Source organism: Scomber japonicus, chromosome 24, assembly GCF_027409825.1.
Source record: "Scomber japonicus isolate fScoJap1 chromosome 24, fScoJap1.pri, whole genome shotgun sequence".
Taxonomy (NCBI): domain Eukaryota; kingdom Metazoa; phylum Chordata; class Actinopteri; order Scombriformes; family Scombridae; genus Scomber; species Scomber japonicus.
In genome coordinates this window covers 5,918,314-5,939,901 of record NC_070601.1, presented here as the reverse complement: position 1 = coordinate 5,939,901, position 21,588 = coordinate 5,918,314, and the positions used below count along the sequence as shown (strand labels likewise).

At 37.2% G+C, this 21,588-nt stretch overlaps 1 protein-coding gene across 1 annotated transcript in view; it reads right to left on the bottom strand.

Moving 5' to 3' along the window:
* The window catches only part of LOC128354500 (NACHT, LRR and PYD domains-containing protein 12-like), a 31,567-nt gene extending 10,633 nt beyond the window's left edge, over positions 1 to 20,934 (bottom strand). The window contains exons 1-5 of the mRNA XM_053314724.1: positions 20,650 to 20,934; positions 16,360 to 16,512; positions 8,575 to 8,723; positions 6,611 to 8,432; positions 5,028 to 5,201 (exon numbers count right to left, since the gene is read on the bottom strand). Of these exons, the coding sequence (XP_053170699.1) occupies positions 5,028 to 5,201; positions 6,611 to 8,432; positions 8,575 to 8,723; positions 16,360 to 16,493 (2,279 nt within the window). The 5' untranslated portion in view covers positions 16,494 to 16,512; positions 20,650 to 20,934. The remainder of the gene's footprint in view (positions 1 to 5,027; positions 5,202 to 6,610; positions 8,433 to 8,574; positions 8,724 to 16,359; positions 16,513 to 20,649) is intronic.
* Between the last annotated feature and the right edge of the window lie 654 nt (positions 20,935 to 21,588).

Here is a 21,588-nt window from a genome sequence, read left to right as displayed (position 1 = left end):
CAAACACAGAAGCAGGTTTACTAATTATATCCCTCTGGATTAGTTCCCTTATACATTTATTACTAGTTTTATATCTCATAAAAGGATGTGATTGAATTCCTGATGTATAAGTGTGTTTGGGTAGTTTGAATGGTTGGTGATAGTCTGGTTGTAGAGGAAAACTAAGTTTTAATACCTGATGAAATAGCATCAAAAACAATAAGAACATCTCTAGAGAGCACAGGAATTTATACTCTGATAAGAATTCATTATAAGTAAACAACTGACCCTCCTTGTTCAACTACTGATAAACAAGTAGTATGCCATTATCAACCCATCTCTTTAAAGATAATGATTTATGTTTGAAACATATATCCTGGTTATTCCTTATATAGTATTTGTGAGGGGAATAATGATGTTTGTATACCAAGGACCAGCATAAGAGTAACTGTTAACTGCAGCTATTTTTTAGATGTATCATTTGAGACTTCGAGAGCTGAGCTTGCATGAACAAGTCTAGATAATTACTCCGCTTTGGAGAGCAGGACTCGACCAGTTATAGTTAAATCTCTTTGAATTCTTAAATGAAATCTCTGCTGTAGTGAAGTAATTAGTGGTTTTCATTTATTCTCATAACTTGGTCTTTAACAATGATAACACCAAGGTATTTAACTTTACATTTGACAGGAACTCCTGATATTTCTCTGTCATTGCCTTGATGGGAAGTAACTCACATTTAGACAAATGAAGCTTGAGCCCAGAGGCTGCTGAACATGTATGTAATGATTTAATAACAGTATCAATTTGAGATCTATCTTGTAGAAACAGAGTTGTATCATCTGCTAGCTGACTCAAAGAGATGGCCTTTCCTGCTATTGAGAGACTTTTTAAACTACTGTTTTTAATATAGTTGGCTAAGATTTGCATAGGAAGTAGAAATAAGTCTAAATCTTTTGGTGTTTCCATGACGCAATTTAACTCAACTATTCTCAAAGGCATATAAGGTGTGTATTGATTTATTTAAGTGTTCTCCAAAACCTTTAAACATAAACTGATGTCCTATAGAGTCAAAGGTTTTATGGAAATCTAGAAAAAGAATAAAGCTTTTATCTAATATTAAATATGAATAGTCTAATATATCAAGGATGAGTCTTATATGATCAATTATATATCTGTCTGACATGAAGCCATTTAGTGATTCATCAATGATGTCATTGAGGACTTTCTTTCATTTATTATCTAAACACATTGCAATCATTTTATAATCATTGTTTAGCAATGAGATAGGACGCCAATGATCCAACATTAAGATATCTTTCTGGGGCTTTGGGATTAACGTAATTAAACCTTGGGACAGTGAGGGTGGGAGAGCTTCACTGTTAATACTTTCAATAGAAACATTAAGCAAAAAAGGGACGAGCTCTGCTGAGAACACTTTATACAATTCAGAGGTCAGCCCATCTATACCAGGAGATTTGTTCAATTTAACTTTTTTAATAGCATCCTTCATTTCTAAAATAGAGATTGGAGCTTCACATATTTCTTTATTAACATCTCCAATTGTCCTAATATTACTTAAGGAATTCAAAAAGTCCTCAAGTTCAGATGTTGATCATTTAGATTCATAAAGAGTTTTATAAAAATGTTCACACATTTCAGCAATGTCTTTAGGATTATTGAGAACTTTGCCATTTAAGGAAAGTTGTGTTTTGCCATTTTTGTTTTGCCTTTGTTTTTCTAATGTGAAGAAATAACTGGAATTCTGTTCCCCCTCTTCCATCCACTTAACCCTTGAGTGTATAAAAGCTCCTTTGGTTTTACTGATGTACAACTCATCTAGTTTCTATTGTAGTGTTTGTAACTGAACTCTTTGATTCTCACACAGATTTTCAGGCAATATAGAGGATAAAGAAATGAATTCAGCCATCAAGCAGTTTTCTTCTTTTTTCTTATCTTTCCTAATATTTGTACCTGTTTCCATTCAAAGTTTTCTTAACTCAAATGTTAAAAGCTCCCAGTATTTTCCATGAGCCCCTTCACTTTCTGCTATTTTCAGGTACTCACTTATCTTGTTTTTAATAACTCCACTTAGAGTAAGTAAAGTAAGAGTGAACTGTTGAGTTTCCACTAAGCAGGAGTCCTCCTATTTACTGTATCTGATATCTTTAGTTTAGTGTCATCACAGTTTTCATATCAATAATATGTTTATGATATTTTTATGGAATTGTGCAGTCTTGAAGTAAGATCTTGTGCTTCCTCTTCAGTGTCTGCATTAGCTCATAAATCCTATGTTTGCTCCTCTCTGTGGGATAATGTGTTTCTATACTGGCAGAATAAGAACATAAAAACACTGCAGGATCTCTTCATAGACACACTTTTTACCTCTTTTCAACAGCTGTGTATTACATTTCTCACTTCACACTTTTTCACATGTCTGCAGGTGTGTGACTTTGTCTACAAAGAGTTGACAAATGGGCCTCATGTAAGAAACACTCAAACACACTGATTTAATATGAAATTACTTAAACGAGAGCTTTAAGAGAACTTGCCACTGGGTTTTCTCTTAGGTACCAACAAATGTTGTTGAATGAGGAAAATTGACTCTTTATTATCACCTGTTTGATCATTTAAAGGCACAATATCTAACCTATATAATGCACTGCTTGCCCAACAAAATGCCTCCCTCACCATCATCAGACATAGATGGGAGGAAGACCTGGATGAGAACATAACAGACTAAAGTTGGGATGTTGTATTAAAACGTGTCCACACCTCCTCTATCTGCATAAGACATGAACTACTGCAGTGTAAAATACTACATCAGACACACTGGACTAAAGACAAGTTGTCAGAGAGATTCCCAGACATAGATCCAGAGTGTAACTGTTGTAAAATGATCCCATCTTCATATCTACATACATTCAGGAAGTGCTCCAAACTAGCAATAAAGTCCTCCAGGTGACTGTGGACCCCTGCCCTATTATAGCTCTTTTCAGAGGACCACTGATGTCTACTCTGTTAACAAACTCCAGTCTGACTTCTAATAAACTTGTAATCCTACTGAAATGGAAAGATGGAACTCCTCCATCTCATACACAGTGGATCAGGAATATCTTGTATTATATGAGGTTAGAAAACATTAAACACACACTGTGAGGTTCATCTGACACATTCTGTAAGATTTGGCCACATTTTCTGAGCTATGTAGAAGAGGAGCTAGAGCTACATGAGAACCCTGAGAGCAAATGTGATAGTAAGATAATGATATTGGTTGGATATCCTGCTCTGATAGACCCTGAGTATTAGGATAGTCTCTCCTCAGTCAAACCTCACTTTGCTGTTTTGTGTATTTTTGAGTTTTAAAAAAGAGCATTATTTCACTGCACCAGAAAGGTCAACAGCACAAGAGGATAAGCAAATCATTGTTATTTAGTCAAAATGTAAAAAAGAGTTGATTTTAATAAGGGAGATTAAAACAACCAGGTTGTCACTGTAAGCTTTCTCCTTGTGATGAGGGACTTTTGCTGAGAAAAGAAAGAACAAGGTGAAAGTCCTGCAGTAACCAAGTATGTTACCTGACCTCAACCATATTGAGTACCTATGGGTAACTTTGAAGAGGTAAACTGAGCAGCACTCCCCATCAAACATTAAGGAGTCAAGGAGGTCGTCTTTGTGGTGGTGGAATAGGATAGATGAGACAATAAGTCACAAACCTGTACACTCGTTGCCAGGAAGGGTCAGTGCAGTACTTAAACGTAAGGGAGGACATACTAAGTACTAGAATATTGCATTATTGTTGGATTAGCAAAGTTGAATAATTTCCTTATTTTAAAGATATTGATGCCATATCTTGCTACTTGTCTATTAAATACATGTTTACATTTCGTCATCTTCCTTTGAATAGAAATGTTCAGAAGGGATGTTTAAAGTGTGTAAGTGAAAGAGACTTTATGCAGGGCTGTACAGTGCGACAGTTTTCGTCGCATTTGCGAATAAAAATCATCCTGTGCGAAGAGAAATATGTAAACACTCGCACATGTGCGAATGAGCTGCGCAGGCAGGCATCATGCACTGAGAAAAGTACTGTAGTATAAAAAAAGTAGTATTTGTGTTGGTAGAACTGCTCAATGGGAGTTGTAGTTCTAAGTGTATACTGTGCATGTCATTTCAAATATTTAAGAACTACATACAGTGGTCCCTCGCTATAACGCAGTTCACCTTCCGCGGTCATTTTTGTGTCATTTTTTTAATGTAATTTTTTTAGCGGAAAAAGACGCTCCAGCGGAGCAGCGCCAGGACACAGAGGAAATTGAGAGGAAATGTGAGATAAGCGCGAGTCACTATTAATAATTTCTAATGTGTCCAACCTCGTAGGTTGATCGTTAAAAGTGAATTCGTTATTTCTAAAAGCCATCATAATCATTTATATGATGAATTGCATCGTTTACTGTATATTTGTATACACTGTAGTATATACAAATATATATATATTTGTATATATTATGTATATATATTTGTATATAAATATATATATATATATATATCTGTTGTTGTTGTACTGTTAAAGAACCTGTTCTTATTGCTTTTTAACAAATCATTTCTGATATCAAATAACAACAATAAACATCTTAACGGTCCACCCGGGTGTGCTACTGAATTTTTCTTTGTGCTACTAAAATTTTTAACTTGCTAGCACCAGTGCTACCACTTGAAAAAGTAAGCGTACAGCCCTGCTTTATGTATTAATTCCTGCTAAATGTTGAATATAAAAGGTTCATTTCGGAAAATGCAATGTAAATCTTCAACATTTCTCTCGATTTTGTTTATAGATTTGAGTTTCACACATGTACCAAAAACTTTAAACATTAAATTGGACTCACAGATAATTCAAAGTGAAACCCAACTGTTCAGGCATTTTGGACTTTAAACATTTCAGTGATTTGTGAAATACAAATGAATTCAATAACAAATCGGAAACTTCTGTTATGTATTTAAATAACTGGATACATACAAGATGTACAAGAAGAAAATACAGTCAATGAACTGACCTCAGAGTCTCCAGTCTACAGTTTGGACTCTCCAGTCCAGCAGACAGAAACTTCATGGCTGAATCATTCAGGTTGTTCTTACTCAGGTCCAGGTCTCTGAGATGGGAGGGGTTGGACTTCAGAGCTGAGGACACGACTTCACAGTGAGTCTCTGAGAGTCCACAGTTCTCAAACCTGTTATTACATTTAAAATATGCCAAAATCAAACACTGTGATCATAAATATAGAAACTTGGTATTTTGATGCCAAAGCACATTGTGTGTGTGTGTGTGTGTGTGTGTGTGTGTGTGTGTGTGTGTGTGCGTGTGTGTGTGTGTGGGATGGGGTGGGGTTGGTGGGTGGGAGAGTGTAGCTCCACTGCTTATACCTGCTTTATAACCCTCCACAGTGCTTATAAAGCAGGTTCAAGGAACAATTATTTTGAGTATAACTGGTTAACCATTTTGGCATTGAGCAGCTGTAACACGAGTGGAACAAACTTTAATAGTTTGTAAGTTTGACAATGTGCATGTGTATAAAGGGATATATGATGTGTCAGTGATTGATATTTTACTGGTTGAAAAATTAGAACATCTAACTACTGTGTTATTATTTGGTGATGGAGTTTCAGATGATAAATGCGTCCGATATTGCAGAGCCTTTTTACAGTGACTATGGAATTGTGACATCACTCTAAACCTGGTTGTGAACAGGTTGTTTTAAGGTCAGGTCTTCTGTTGGTAGTGGAGTGGACTGACATTAACAGAGCAGACATGGTTTTAGAGTAGATTACAGTATTCTGTACAGTCCTCCTTCTCTTGCCTTTCTCTCCTCTGCTCTCTGTGTTGCTGCCTGTTTGCACAAGGCCAGTGTAACTTATATTAAAAAAATCTACATTGTTTTAACATTAATAATATTGGTTATATTTTTGGTATAATTATTAGTAGATAATTATTGATGATCATCATTTGCCCTGTTACTATAATATTGATATGATTGATGTTACATTGGCTTTATAATACTGATATTTTGTTTCCTCATAACTCTCAAAACTGTAAAATTCTCCCTTAAAAATGTTTATCTTTAGGGTACAAAGAGTACAATGTTTGGAGACAAATAGGCTCTTCAGAATCAGATCACAGCTTTTCTATATGACTGACAGCTGTCAAAGATACTAACTCAAACTCAAAAGCTTCACAATTAAACATCACAAAGGTCTTTAGATGTCACCTAATAAATTTGAAGTCGCATTGATTATTATCTAATTATCTAACATCTGTAAAGGGCTTCAATTTGAAAAAACAAATGGCACAGTAACTTAAAAATAGCTGACTTCCTGTTGGACTTAAGGTATGACTCCAAAAGGCTTCCTTTAAGTCTAGAGATGTTACATCTGCCTACCAAATTTTATACATCTATGTCAATTTAGTTTGGGGCTTTGAGTTGAAATATTCTAGGGGGAACATTTGAGCCATTTGGCCAAACCCAAGCCCAACATCCTCATCAGAGGCAACTGGAAGTATCTAAAACATTGTGGAATGAGCACCTGAACATGAGAGATGTGAATGTGTTCTGTAGTGATTGATAATCACATCTGGACTTACACAGCCTTTCTGCAGTTCCTCACAGCTGGGATCAGTCTCAGTCGTCCCTGGTCTGATGTGTTGTACTTCTTCAGGTCCAGATCATCCAGAACCTCCTCTGACATCTGCAGCATGTAGGCCAGAGCTGAGCACTGGATCTGAGAGAGTTTCGTCTCTGATCTGTTCTCTGACTTCAGGAACTCTTGGATCTCCTGATGTACCGAGCGGTCGTTCATCTCCATCAGACAGTGGAAGATGTTGATGCTTCTGTCAGGAGAGATATTACAAGTGTTCATATCCTTCAGGGTGGTGATGGCTCTCTGGATGATTTCTGGACCGTTGTCTGTCTGACCCAGCAGGCCTCCTAAGAGACTCTGGTTGGACTCCAGAGAGAGGCCATGAAGAAAGCGAACAAACAGGTCCAGGTGGCCATTTTTACTTTTGAGAGATTTCCTCAAGGCTTTTATCAGGAAGTCATCCAGGGATGAGTGACTGTAGTCTTTTCCTAAGAAGTTGTTCAGTACCTCTGTGTTGCTGCTGGTGTAACAGTGGTACATGTAGACTGCAGCCAGAAACTCCTGAACACTCAGATGAACAAAGGTGTAGACTGATTTCTGGAAGATCACACTCTCTCTTTTGAGGATCTCTGTACAAAATCCTGAGTGCACCGAGGCCTCTGATACATCAAGACCACATCGCTCCAGGTCTTCTTGGTAGAACATGATGTTTCCGTTATCCAGATGTTCAAACGCCAGCCTCCCCAGCTTCAGAAGAACTTCCCTGTCAGCCTCCATCAGCTCCTGTGGACTCGTCTCATGTCCCTCATCATACTTGTGTTTCTTCCTCTTTGTCTGAACCAGCAGGAAGTGTGAGTACATTTCAGTCAGGGTCTTGGGCAGCTCTCCTCTCTGGTCTGTGGTCAACATGTGCTCCAGAACTGTAGCAGTGATCCAGCAGAAGACTGGGATGTGACACATGATGTGGAGGCTCCTGGAAGACTTAATGTGTGAGATGACTCTGTTGGACAGCTCTTCATCACTGAATCTCCTCCTGAAGTACTCCTCCTTCTGGGCGTCAGTGAAGCCTCGTACTTCTGATAGTCTGTCCACACATGTAGGAGGGATCTGATTGGCAGCTGCAGGTCTGGAAGTTACCCAGATGAGAGCAGTGGGAAGCAGATTCCCCTTGAAGAGGTTTGTCAACAGCACGCTGACTGATGACTTCTGTGTGACATCAGACACAACCTCTCTGTTGTTGAAATCTAATGAAAGTCTGCTTTCATCCAGGCCGTCAAAGATGAACAAAACTTTACAGACAGCGAGCATCTCTGCTGTGAGCTTCTTTAATGTTGGATGGAAAATATGGATCAGCATGAGAAGACTGTACTGCTTATCTTTGATCAGGTTCAGCTCCCTGAACGAAAACAGAATCACTAGAATGATATCTGTGTTTTTCAAACTCTGTGCCCAGTCCAGAGTGAACTTCTGCACTGAGAAGGTTTTTCCAACGCCAGCAACGCCACACGTCAGAACGAGCCTGATGTGTTTCTGTTGGTCAGGTAAGCACTGAACAGGTAAGTCTTTGGCTGGTAAGACTTTAAAGATGTCTTGACACTTGATTGGAGTCTCATGGAGGATTTCCATCTTGGAAACTCTCTCAAGCTGCTTCACCTCATGTTGGGTATTAACCTCTTCACTCTGTCCCTCTGTGATGTAGAGCTCAGTGTAGATGGTGTTGAGGAGGACTTCACTTCCTGCTTCATCAGTTCCTTCGGTCACACAGTAACATCTCAACTCCAGACTGATCTTGTGTACATGTAAAACCTCCAGGAGAGCAACACTCACTACAACAGAGAAAACAATGTGAGTCTAAACAAAGACAATCTGACAAATATTCAATATTACAAAAAACATAATCAGTCTTACTTTGTATAGTGATGGTCTGAGTTTCAGGTCTTGTTTTAAATCTTTTTCCACACCGAGGACAGGGGAAGTCTCCAGATGAAGCAGACTGGTCCCAGTATGAGTTGATGCACTGTCTGCAGAACCAGTGTCCACAGCTGGTAGAGAATGGATCCTTCAGGATGTCCTGACACAAAGAACAGCAGGACAGCTGCTTCTCCACAGAAACACCACTCCTCCTCTTCCTCTCTCTGTAAAGACATTTCTTTGTCACTAAAATACTTTTTTCATTATTATTATAATATATTAAGATTCAGTCACAGAGAACAGTACTAGTCAAGTGTGGCTTCTTTCTGAAAATAATTATTAATTCTATTTAAACTCGTAAAAACATATTTAAGTCTTTTAAACTGGTGTTAAGAGAGAAATTTGTGTCACTGCTGAAAACAGCCATTAACTGTGTTCTTATCTGGCTGTCTTACTAAACATTTAATGATCTGTCTGTAGTTTGATATTAATACAAACTTAACATTTCCTGCAGCTACTTCACTGTAAAAGAGATTATTATGTGAACTGAGGTTAAAAGAACATTAACACTTGTGGTAAACCAGCAGTCTAAGACACACAGCATGTAACAGTGTGTTTAGATCATTAGTTAGTGGACCTTACTAATGATTCAGAGCTTTCAATGATGGTCTGCAAGCTCCAGAAAATTAGTAAATGGACTGTTGAGATTAATTTAAATAACAAGTAGGTGATAAGAAAACTCAAACACACATAATCAAAGTGAGCATCAAAGCAATCAAAGCATTTCAACATTTCTTTTGCACCCATATTGCACTTTTCTGATATGCACCAATTCAAGACAACATATGGTAGCTTATAACAGCTGACCTGAGGTATATTTTGAGTAAAATAGTAAGGAAATTAATCACACATTTAAAGCACATCCTTTCAGGTTTTGAATAATTGCAGATCTTTACAGTGACTTCAACATTTGGGCAAATACGTATTAATATCTTCTTGAAGTGTATATTTTGACATGGAGGTTCTCAGGTTGCTACAGTAATACCATTTGTAGTTTCTAGGGTTGCAAAATTCCGGGAATTTTCAAACTTGGAAACTTTCCATGGGAATTAACGGGAATTAATGGGAATTAACGGGAATTAACGGGAATAAACGGGAATAAACAGGGAATTTACTAAACTGAAGGTATGTTCTTATTAGGGAACTTAAATATAGTTGTGTAAAATAATATTTTGGCATAATCCTGACTAAAACAACCAGATATCATGCAGTACAGTTGAATATCTTTGCTATCACATGCTCACATAGCATACTGTTTACTGCAGGGCTACTGAGACCACGCCCCCTACATGCACTGTGCATTCCTCCATCACATGCACAGATGATTTCTACAATCCTAGACCACACTTTTGAGCCCAGAGCACACAACTTGAAGCCAGACTTTTGAGCCTGGGAATATATTTAGGGATATTTTTATGTGTAAGTGCTATATTTAGCCTTATGGTGGAAAAAATAAAACTGGTCAAAACCAAATAAACTAAATTTATACAGTAAATATCACTTCAACAGACAGGAGTGGAACTTTGATGTTACTAGTTATATCATTTGCACCAGTAAATAACAATAACTAATAGTTTTAAAAACATCTTGTATATTTTGGATTTTATGAGTTGTATCTCCACCAGGATACACTGGACACATCCCCCTCAGGGATGTGTAGCTTCACAGACACATTGTTGTATTTTTTCAGAGTTGTGTGTGAAACCATTAAGAATAATAACATTTAGTTGCTTTTTTAATATTAAATTATAAATTATTGTATAATTTAATATAACTTCAACAGCTCAGGGACATCAAGCGACATTGTGCACCTTTTTTATCGTCAACTTAAAATAATGTTTTTTAATGAAGGGGTGGACTTTTTTTATCCAATTAATCAATCAAATGATGATACCTTTCCACTAAATTACCCTCAGTTGCCATAAATTCCCATAAATTCCCATTTAATTCCCATAAATTCCCATTTAATTCCCATAAATTCCCATTTAATTCCCATAAATTCCCATAATTCCCATGGAAAGTTTCCAATTTGGAATATTTCCAAAATTCCCCAGCTTAACTTCCCATGGAAATTTACCGGAAACTTTCCACCCCTTTGCAACCCTACTAGTTTCTGGATATGAAATTCAAATGAAGATCCATCTTACTTTAAAATAGTGTCTATAATAATATAATATAACTAGGTCATTACTTTAAGGTTGTGTTCACTGAATTTAGTGAACATCAAATGAACTTTAGTCTAACATGTCTTTGTGTTTGAGGGTGCTATGGAGTGGGCGGTGCTAAACAAGTGGATCATGTGACAACATTGCCTCTTGAGGCTGTTGGACTGCGTGTCTTTGTGTTTGTGTGTGGGGGTTGGATTGTTAGCTGCTAGGACCACCTACTTTTGTTTTCCGTTGATTTGACAATCGTATATACACTAAGGGCCTGATTTACTCAGATCCTAAATAAAAATATGAAACTTGCGTGCGCAGGGCAATAGATTGCGCGTTTCGTTTGCATGTGTTTTGGAGTGATCTACTGAGAATAACTGCATGAATGAAAACAGGTACAACAGGTGCAGACAGCAGTACTTAAATGAGGGTTTAGTGTCTTAATGGTGAATTTTGACGAGCAGAAAGCTGCAAGCGCAAAATGAAATGTGATTAAGTTCTAGTGGAAGAGGTTAACATATATTTTCAGTTATAACAAAAACAAATATTACCAGAAAAACTGACATATGGGAGAGTTTATTGTAACATGTGGAAAAAAATCTGTCCTGTGTGGACCGCCATCTCCTCCTCTCCACAGTAAAAGCTGGTTAATACCTGCCCAGTTTCCGTCAGTAAAATTACGCAGTTATTCTTAGTAGATCACCTGCATAATGCATGCAAACTAAACATGCAATATATCACAGCTTTTCTAAATGACTGACAGCAGCCACAATCAAGCCCAACGTCCTTATCAGATATCATGTTTTACCACTTCTGATGCATGTGTAAAGTTTTATGAGTTTTCAAGCATTCCTGACACCTCATAGATGCTAAAAGTAATTAGGGGGCGCTATAGAGCTGATGATCATTAATGCAGCAATACATTTAGGGCCTGATTTACTAAAGGTCTGCGTGTGTAAAAATGTGAGCAAACTTGACATCACCTGCAAAAACATGTGCAAGCTGTCACAGATACTAACTCAAACTGAAGAAACAGTCTCTTACCTTGGGTCTGACGGTCCAGGTTCATTCCTGAAGAATAGAGGAGGCTCTATAGAACGATCACTCTTCATAGACAGACAGTCTGATGCTGGAGACTCTGCTCTCTGTCTGTGGTCTGACCACAGGACTCTGTAACACCACCAAGATGTTTTAATCATATCATTTGAATCTCTGATAAATTATTTGATGACAAAGTGCAGATAATAAGTCATAGATTAGATCACAGCTTTTCTAAATGACTGACAGTTGTCACAGATACTAACTCAAACTCAAAAGCTTCACAATTTAGCATTTCAAAAGGTCTTTAGATGTTACCTAACTAATTTGAAGTCACACTGGTCAATTCTCTTACATAAATGTATTAAAATACATCAGTAAATAGATGTTACTGCCTACACAATTTTGTACGTCTACATTAAATTTAAAGTTTGGGGCTTTGACATTGAAATTGTCTAGGGGGCAGGCTTGAGCCATCTGGCCACAATCAAGCCCAACATCCTTATTAGATATCATGTTTTACCACTTCTGATGCATGTGTAAAGTTTTATGAGTTTTCAAGCATTCCTGACACCTCATAGATGCTAAAAGTAATTAGGGGGCGCTATAGAGCTGATGATCATTAATGCAGCAATACATTTAGGGCCTGATTTACTAAAGGTCTGCGTGTGTGAAAATGTGAGCAAACTTGACATCACCTGCAAAACATGTGCAAGCTGTCACAGATACTAACTCAAACTGAAGAAACAGTCTCTTACCTTAGGTCTGAAGGTCCAGGTTCATTCCTAAAGAACAGAGGAGGATTTCTAGAAGAGTCACTCTTCATAGACAGACAGTCTGATGCTGGATACTCTGCTCTCTGTCTGTGGTCTGTCTGACCTCTGTAACACCACAAAGATGCTTTTATTCACATCATGTAAATCTTTGATAAATTCCTCAATGATATTCATTGAAGGAGCTTTAAATACACAAACTCTTGCTCTTGCAGATAATACGTCATAGATTGGATTACAGCTTTTCCACAGATTGAAGCAAAGTCATAAGTTGTACCTTTACTTTAAATTACTCTTCTTGGTTTGTTTACTCTGGTAGATTTTATTGCACTTACAGTAACATAATGAGTGTAGTTGTCACCTGCAGTTTTCACCTGGTTCACTGTCACTGTGTGAGCAATTTTAAGTTGCACAGGTTAATTCTCTCTGAGTAAACAGTAGAGGTGAGAAAGAAGGATAGTGCCATATATCCAAAGAAGAGCAAACTATGATTGCACTTATAAAACTGTAATTCATGATTTGTCAAAGTGCATCTTGGAGTTTGTAATTGTAACTTTCCATCTGCAAAACTATTATATAGTGAAAACAATGAAAAGTACACTCTTAAAGTCTGTCAGCACACGTTTCACTGAGAGTTATTCAGATCTTCTGCACTTAATCTCAACTGTACTTGATCCACATTATAAAGATCATTACTTGGATGTGGGATTAAAGCAGCGTGCATGAGAAATGATCCAGGCCACGATGGATGCGGAGAACCCGCTTTGACACAGAGGAGTGCACAGCGCAGGAGAAGGTGAGCAGAGTGCAGAAAATAGGACTTGTGTCTCTGCACCAGATGAGGGGCATGCACCCTCATTGTCTGATATGTTCAATGAGATCCTGCAAGAGAGTGCATCAAATAATAGGTGGGCTATTCTGTTCTGACTTACTATATATGTGACTATCAGAAGATTTTATTTTTCTGCTAGACATTTTTTATTGTATTTAACAAAAATGTTTATTTATGAACTGGCCCTATTTATCTTTCTCAAACGCGGGCAGACGACAAGCTCAACCACTCAACAGTTAGATGCTTATCTGTCTGAAGTCCCCATCCCCAGAAGTGAAAACCCTCTTGCCTACTGGAGAAATAACAAAGGCCGCTTTCCTGACCTGGCAAAGATGGCACATAAGTACTTGTCTTGGCATTGTTAAAATGTCAGTGCTAAATAAATACTTTCATACTTTTGTAATTGATTTATTCTTTGAATTGCAATACCTTGATTTTAGTGATGTTAGGACACAGTCACAGCAATAAATGTAATGGTAATAATAACTGGAATAATATTTTATGTTGGTGTTTAGGTTTTCAGCCTTGGTTTCCTCATTTGCGATTTTCGGTTTCGGCCAATAACTTTCATTTCAATGCATCCCTAGTTGTCACAGATACTAACTCAAACTGAAGAAACAGTCTCTTACCTTAGGTCTGAGGGTCCAGGTTCCTTACTGAAGAATAGAGGAGGCTCTATAGACCGGCCACTCTTCATAGACAGACAGTCTGATGCTGGAGACTCTGCTCTCTGTCTGTGGTCTGACCACAGGACTCTGTAACACCACCAAGATGTTTTATAATCATATCATGTAAATCTCTGATAAATTCCTTGATGACAAAGTGCAGATAATAAGTTGTAGATTACATCACAGCTTTTCTAAATGACTGACAGTTGTCACAGATACTAACTCAAACTCAAAAGCTTCACAATTTAGCATTTCAAAAGGTCTTTAGATGTTACCTAACTAATTTGAAGTCACACTGGTCAATTCTCTTACATAAATGTATTAAAATACATCAGTAAATAGATGTTACTGCCTACACAATTTTGTACATCTACATTAAATTTAAAGTTTGGGGCTTTGACATTGAAATTGTCTAGGGGGCAGGCTTGAGCCATCTGGCCACAATCAAGCCCAACATCCTTATTAGATATCATGTTTTACCACTTCTGATGCATGTGTAAAGTTTTATGAGTTTTCAAGCATTCCTGACACCTCATAGATGCTAAAAGTAATTAGGGGGCGCTATAGAGCTGATGATCATTAATGCAGCAATACATTTAGGGCCTGATTTACTAAAGGTCTGCGTGTGTGAAAATGTGAGCAAACTTGACATCACCTACAAAAACATGTGCAAGCTGTCACAGATACTAACTCAAACTGAAGAAACAGTCTCTTACCTTAGGTCTGAAGGTCCAGGTTCATTCCTGAAGAATAGAGGAGGATTTCTAGAGGAGTCACTCTTCATAGACAGACAGTCTGATGCTGGATACTCTGCTCTCTGTCTATGGTCTGACCACAGGACTCTGTAACACCACAAAGATGTTTTTATTCACATCATGTAAATCTTTGATAAATTCCTCAATGATATTCATTGAAGGAGCTTTAAATACACAAACTCTTGCTCTTGCAGATAATACGTCATAGATTGGATTACAGCTTTTCCACAGATTGAAGCAAAGTCATAAGTTGTACCTTTACTTTAAATTACTCTTCTTGGTTTGTTTACTCTGGTAGATTTTATTGCACTTACAGTAACATAATGAGTGTAGTTGTCACCTGCAGTTTTCACCTGGTTCACTGTCACTGTGTGAGCAATTTTAAGTTGCACAGGTTAATTCTCTCTGAGTAAACAGTAGAGGTGAGACGAGATCTTGTAATACTAAACGTGATGATATTTCTCTTTGAGGTGAAAAGTATGAAAGAAGGATAGTGCCATATATCCAAAGAAGAGCAAACTATGATTGCACTTGTAAAACTGCAATTCACGATTTGTCAAAGTGCATCTTGGAGTTTGTTATTGTAACTTTCCATCTGCAAAATATCGATATCGTGATAAGAGACTAGATATCGTCTTAGATTTAGAATATTGTAATATAGTGATGTCATCAGAATTGTCTTCTCCTGGTTTTAAATGCTGCATTACTGTAAAATGATGTCATTTTCTGAAGTTAACGGACTGTTCTAGCTAGTTCTATTCATCTATTTTTTACCTTTTACCCACTTTGTCATCATATCCACATTACCAATGATTATTTACTGAACATTTCATAGTGTAAATATTCTGTGAAAGCATCAAGAATCATCTCTACATTATTGTTGCAATATCGATATCGAGGTATTTGGCTAAAAATATTGTGATGCTTGATTTTGTCCATATCACCCAGCCCTTCCCTATGCTCTGTACAGATGTGACCAGCTTTACAAATATTTTATTAAGCGTCCTCCCACTGTCAGGGATCATTTTCGGGGCTCAATATATAGTGATAATAATCACCACATTCGTGTGTGTGTTTTATATTAGAGTGGACTTGTTGCATTTTAGCATTGTGAATCACACATTACTTTATGAAACAAATGAATGTATATGGTGCATACATGTTTACTGTAAATCTGTAGTTTCACAGACACACTGTGGCATTTTGTTTTTTGTTGTGTGTGAAATTGTTAACAATAATATAAAATCAATCTGCACACCACCATGGTGACCAATTAGTCGATTATTAGAATAATCATTAGTTGCAGCCCTACATCCAATCACTATAAAAGATCAAATTTCCTCTCACTTCTAACACATGTACAAAGTTCATGTTTTAGCACCTTTAGCACCTTAAAAATGTGATTCATTGCAGACAAGAAGAAAAAGAAGATTGTTTCACACACAATGAGGCCTTCACATCACTCGACTGTAATCATCTCTACAAAAACAAAAAGGTTCATCACACTTTCAGTGGCAGGACCCTACTGAGACATAAATGAGTTAGTAGCAGCTCTCTTACTTTGTGTTTGAGGGTTCAGGTTCATTACTGAAGGTTGGAGGATGACCGTTGTCCTGGTCACTCTTCATAGACAGGAAGTTGGACACAGGAGGCTCTGCTCTGTCCTCCTCTTCTTCCTCCATACAAGCACTCATCTTGTGGACTTCAGTCAGTCTGAGAGATAAACCAGAAACACTGACTGAGAGATTAGAAAGCAAGATTCAAGAGAAACAAGTGAAAAGGATTCAATCAATTTTATTTTTTTCATAATAATAATGATAATGATAATGATACTACTACTACTACTACTACTACTACTACTACTAATAATAATAATAATAATAATAATAACAATAATAGATTCTCATTGACTCCCTTCAGTAATGTTCAGTAGTGTCATTCAACACAATGCTCCTCACCCTCTTCAATAGGACTGGTTCAGTATTATGGGGGACAGAGGGGCTGAGCCTAAAGTTGCATTGCTGGTCCTGTCACCAGGAGCTGGGACTACTGATTTAGTATGAATAGCTTGTGTTTACCAGCATTTATTATATGTCAGCTAAAAGAGGAGTGAAATACAAACACTCTGAATTTTCTGTGAAGATATTAGTAGTAACTAATGTCAGAGGAGCAATAGTAACATGAACCTGTTTCACTGTGTACCAAGTTTCACTAACAGATTAATTTCCACCACTCATGGACTAGATCCATCTTTTTATGAAAGATTAAGTGATATATTGTCGCCTTTTCAGCTCTCTCCCTTTTTTTTCTTTTCTCTGTTTTGGTTTTTGGAGCCTACTTGTATTTTATGAAGCTTTAGAGACATTATGCTCATACAGTGTTTCTCCTCACATTCACTGAGAACAACAGTGCCTCACCCGTTGTAGGCAGGACTGAACCATTTATGTAAACAGAGGGGGGTGTCTGATCAATACAGAGGCTTTAGATGTTTTTAGTATATGTTTTGCCAAAATCAAAAAATTAACCATTTTTAGTGAGTAAAATTTAAATAAAATATTGTTTTGATGTCTATTAATTATGAATGATGACAGGTTCATTAAAAAAATAACTTTTGTTCTAATATATTTTTAGGGCTCCTGTCAGTCATGGGCCCTTAAAATCGTCCTAACTTTTCACCTGTGACACAGATATAAAGTCATGAGTAGGTCTGTCTGATCCAGATAAAAGTACATATTTAAGTAACTGCGTCACAAACAGCCTGCGCGCTTCCGCGGACTGATATCTCTTTTGATCATACCGAAACTTGCAGTGTTACGTGACTGTTCTACCTATAGCCTACTGTGAACAAAAATACTGCATTTAAAAGAAATGATTACTGTTTATCGATTTCTAAGACAGCAGAACAGCAAAAACTTCCTATTTATTCAGCGAGAGCTATTACGCGATAAAGAGCTCGATACAATCCCGGAAATGCCACACAAACGAATCATTTCCCCCGTTTGATTTCCTTTCGCACAAGTTCATTTTGTCCCTTCTTCACACGACAGTCCTCAGACAGGAAACTGGCTGAGACTTTCACGGTGAAAACACTTTGTTAACACTCACCCTTCGTTGGACGGCAGTTTTTTTTCCAGCTGTTCTGCTCCGTTTCACTTCTGACACTTCTAAGAAATCACATGACCTGCAGGGGCAGAGCGGCTTGTTTTTTTTTGTTTTTTTTTAAATCATGTTAATCATGCTGCTCACTATCTCACTGAAGTAGCAGATTGTCATTGCAATCGACCTTTGTACACTCTGCACAATACTTAGTAGGCGATGTGTTAGTATGGCAGGAGTATTACTGCTGCTGCTGTCTGTCTGTGCCGATTGTTGTGACTCTCCTTACAATGTCCCATCTCTCTGTATCTTCACAGTGTTGGGCTCATGTTCCTGCATAGTGTTGCATACTTCTGCATATTTCTCATTGTGGAACTAGTTCCTCAGTTTTCAATTCCTCTCAAAGATAATGGAGCTATGCAGTATTTTTTGTTTGTTATGCATTCATTATAATGTGCAGTAAGTTTTGTGCACTTCTGCATATTTCGCATTTCTTTTCCGTTTAAGAGAAGCTATATTTTTGAAGTAGACATTGTGTTACCTCAGGCTCATTGCACGTCTTTTGATTTGAAATGAATCTAAAAGTGAAGTTCATAAAGTAACTTTCTTTGCATTAATTTGATTCCTAATGAAGACACACTGTTAAGAATTGCTTTACATTGTTAATATGGACAGTTGTGAAAAGCAAAATAATAGAATGTTAAACATGCAATACAAAATGTAATTAATTGCTGAATTTCAATAGTTAATCTCAATAAAATGTGTTTAACAGCCCTAGTTTGGACTTAGACTAGCAAAGTTGTAGTAGGCCTAATATGAAACCAATTACAATTAGCACCCATTGAGGTACTTTGAAGGACAAGTAATGCTGTCCTCAATTTTTAACCCTCCTGTTGTGCTCAGGTCAAGGAAGGAAGGAACGAAGGAAGGGAGGAAAGAGGAAGGAAGGAAGTGGAGAAAGAAGGAAATGAGGAACGAAGGAAGGGAGGAAAGGAGGAAAGAAGGAAGGGAGGAAAAGAGGGAGGAAAGAAGGAAGGAAGGAAATGAGGAAGGAAGGGAGGAAAGAGGAAGGAAGGAAGGAAGTGAGAAAAAAGGGAATGAGGAAGGAAGGAAGGAAGGAATGAAGGAAGGAGGAAAAGAGGAAGGAAATAAGGAGAGAAGGACGGAAGTGAGGAACAGTCAAAAGAGATGGGGTCAGTTTGACCCGGGAGCACAACAAGAGGGTTAAAGATGTTTTTGAGACACCCATGCACATGTAGGACCACAGATACCCTGAAGAGCTCTATGGTGTATAGTAAAAGTGAAAGGCACATTTTATTACTATTTAGTTATAACTTAAAATTGGGTTACAGAACCTATGTTTATTGCATCTTTTTATGTCTTTATTAACACAACCAATTAGTGTTATTTCCTTTTTGCCTATATTTCAATTTTAACTATTGTAGACTTTTGGAGTATCCATGCTCATTCACTTTTATATATGTCTGCTCTACATAAAATAACTATGACATAAAAACGAGTGCATACTTACCTTTTACAATATAAATTACAGTTCACTTTTGAAACCAGCATGGTAGCAGCTTGCCTTGCTGTCTACATGTTTTTCTGACAATTTATGATGGTATACATTTCAGAACATACAAAGCTAAATGGCAGAGAGTGCAATATTTAAATAAAATATTACAGATAGCCTACAACATGTAGACCTATGGAAATATCAAAATAATACAAGACATAAAACATTCAAAATCAATGAAAAATATAAACAGCACAATTAAAATACAACCTTAATGAATGATGATTAATCATTTTGAAGCAGAAAAAACAGTTCAGTCAGGAGCTGGAAACAATTTTAGGCATACAGAAAAACTGCATTTTATGGGCTGTAGGCACTTTAACCATATTTAAACTGAGTAACAGGGGTCATTGAAAAGGACATAAATTATTTAATGTATAACCCATCCACAAATAATGTTTATTACAGTATAGTTAACAATGATACTAGACATACCAAACACGTGTCAATAGTATTGGTTATAATGTAGGGAACATGAGCTGGTAAAATAATGCAAAATTACAGGGACATGGTAATTGAAAAGGACATAATTACTTTATTGTAGGCTATATAGGCTAGAACTTGTCCATGCGTCATTTTTATTAGGCTTAAAGTCTAGTTAACAATGATACAGGCCTACATACCAAACACGTGACACAGATAGGCCAGATGCTTTAACTCAGGTAAATATCATACCTGGTAACGCTTCAAAACAGTGAAGATGTATTTGGCCGTAATTCTGGTTATGAGATTAAAATAAATGTTAAAGTTTCACAAAGACATATCGTCAATACAAAGGACATGAAGTTATCAGTATTTGCACGTCGTGGCTGTGTCGAAAGTGTTGCAGATGTGTGTCTGTAACTGCGCCATACTTGTGCGCGCTCCCGCAGACGGACTTTGGCAAAACTTGCAGTTACGTAACTTGTCTGCCTACAGCCTACTGCGAACAAATGGAAAACATTTACATTAAGTTATTACGGTTTATCAGTTTCTAAGACAGCAGAACAACACAAACTACATGTTTTTTAAGGAAGGCCTACGTGAGAAAGAGCTCGATATCAACCCGGAAATGTCACACAAATAAATTATCTCCGTGTTTTATTTCAAGTTCATTTTGACTCTTCTCCACTTTACAATCGTCAGAGATTAAACTGACTGAGACTTTCATGGTGAAATAAGGTTTTATTAACACTCACCCTTCGTCACACGTCAGTTTTCATCCATCTGCTCTGCTCCTTTGAACAATTTAGTTTCACTTCTAACATTTACATGAAATCACACGAGCCAGCAGGGCGGAGAAGCTCAATGTCTCCTTTGTCATCCAGTATTTCCTATAATGCATTTTATCGAGTGTGTTTGGATTTAAACAATGTTGTAGTAATATAAAACTAATTATTAGCGTCCCTTGTGATATTTTGAAGGATAAATAATGATGTCCTCCCTTTTTATAGATGTTTTGAGACACACAGGCGAAAGTAGGAAATGTTTGAAGGACTCTGCCCTGGAGTACATTATATAATCAAAAGATGATAAGATGTGCTGCTGGGTTGTGATCAGGAGGTTACTTTAAAAAGGGTTCAACTATATATCAACTATATATCAGACTACTTCATCACAGGCACTGCACCTGCACGCACACGCACACACACACACAGGTGTTCAGTTTTGCAAAATCTAAAATGAAGTTATTATAGATTGAATCTTAAACAAATATTCACAACTAAAAATAAACTCGACCCAAAATCATAAGCATTGATACCAGTAACTGGAAGCAGTTTGCTGGATTTGGAGTGTTTTTTATGGCTATTATCTAATCAGTGTGAACTCCATCTTTCAAAAATAACCCAGGATGTCGTGTGTGAAGGATGCTGAGGTTGCTTCCATAATAGTCTCTGCAGGTATCTGGGCACCATGAACTGTCACCAATAATCCACACTGTGAATATGAGAGGAAAATAACATGGAACAAGGGAGCAACACCTCAAAATATAGATGAGTCTTTAAATACATGTTTTTTGTCCTTTAAAGACAATGTAATATCAGCTGTCTAAATACGAGTAGAAGAGACTGCACTGACAGTTTATGCTGTGTGTAGCAATGTGATGGAGGCTTGATTTGCAGAAAAATCACATCAGA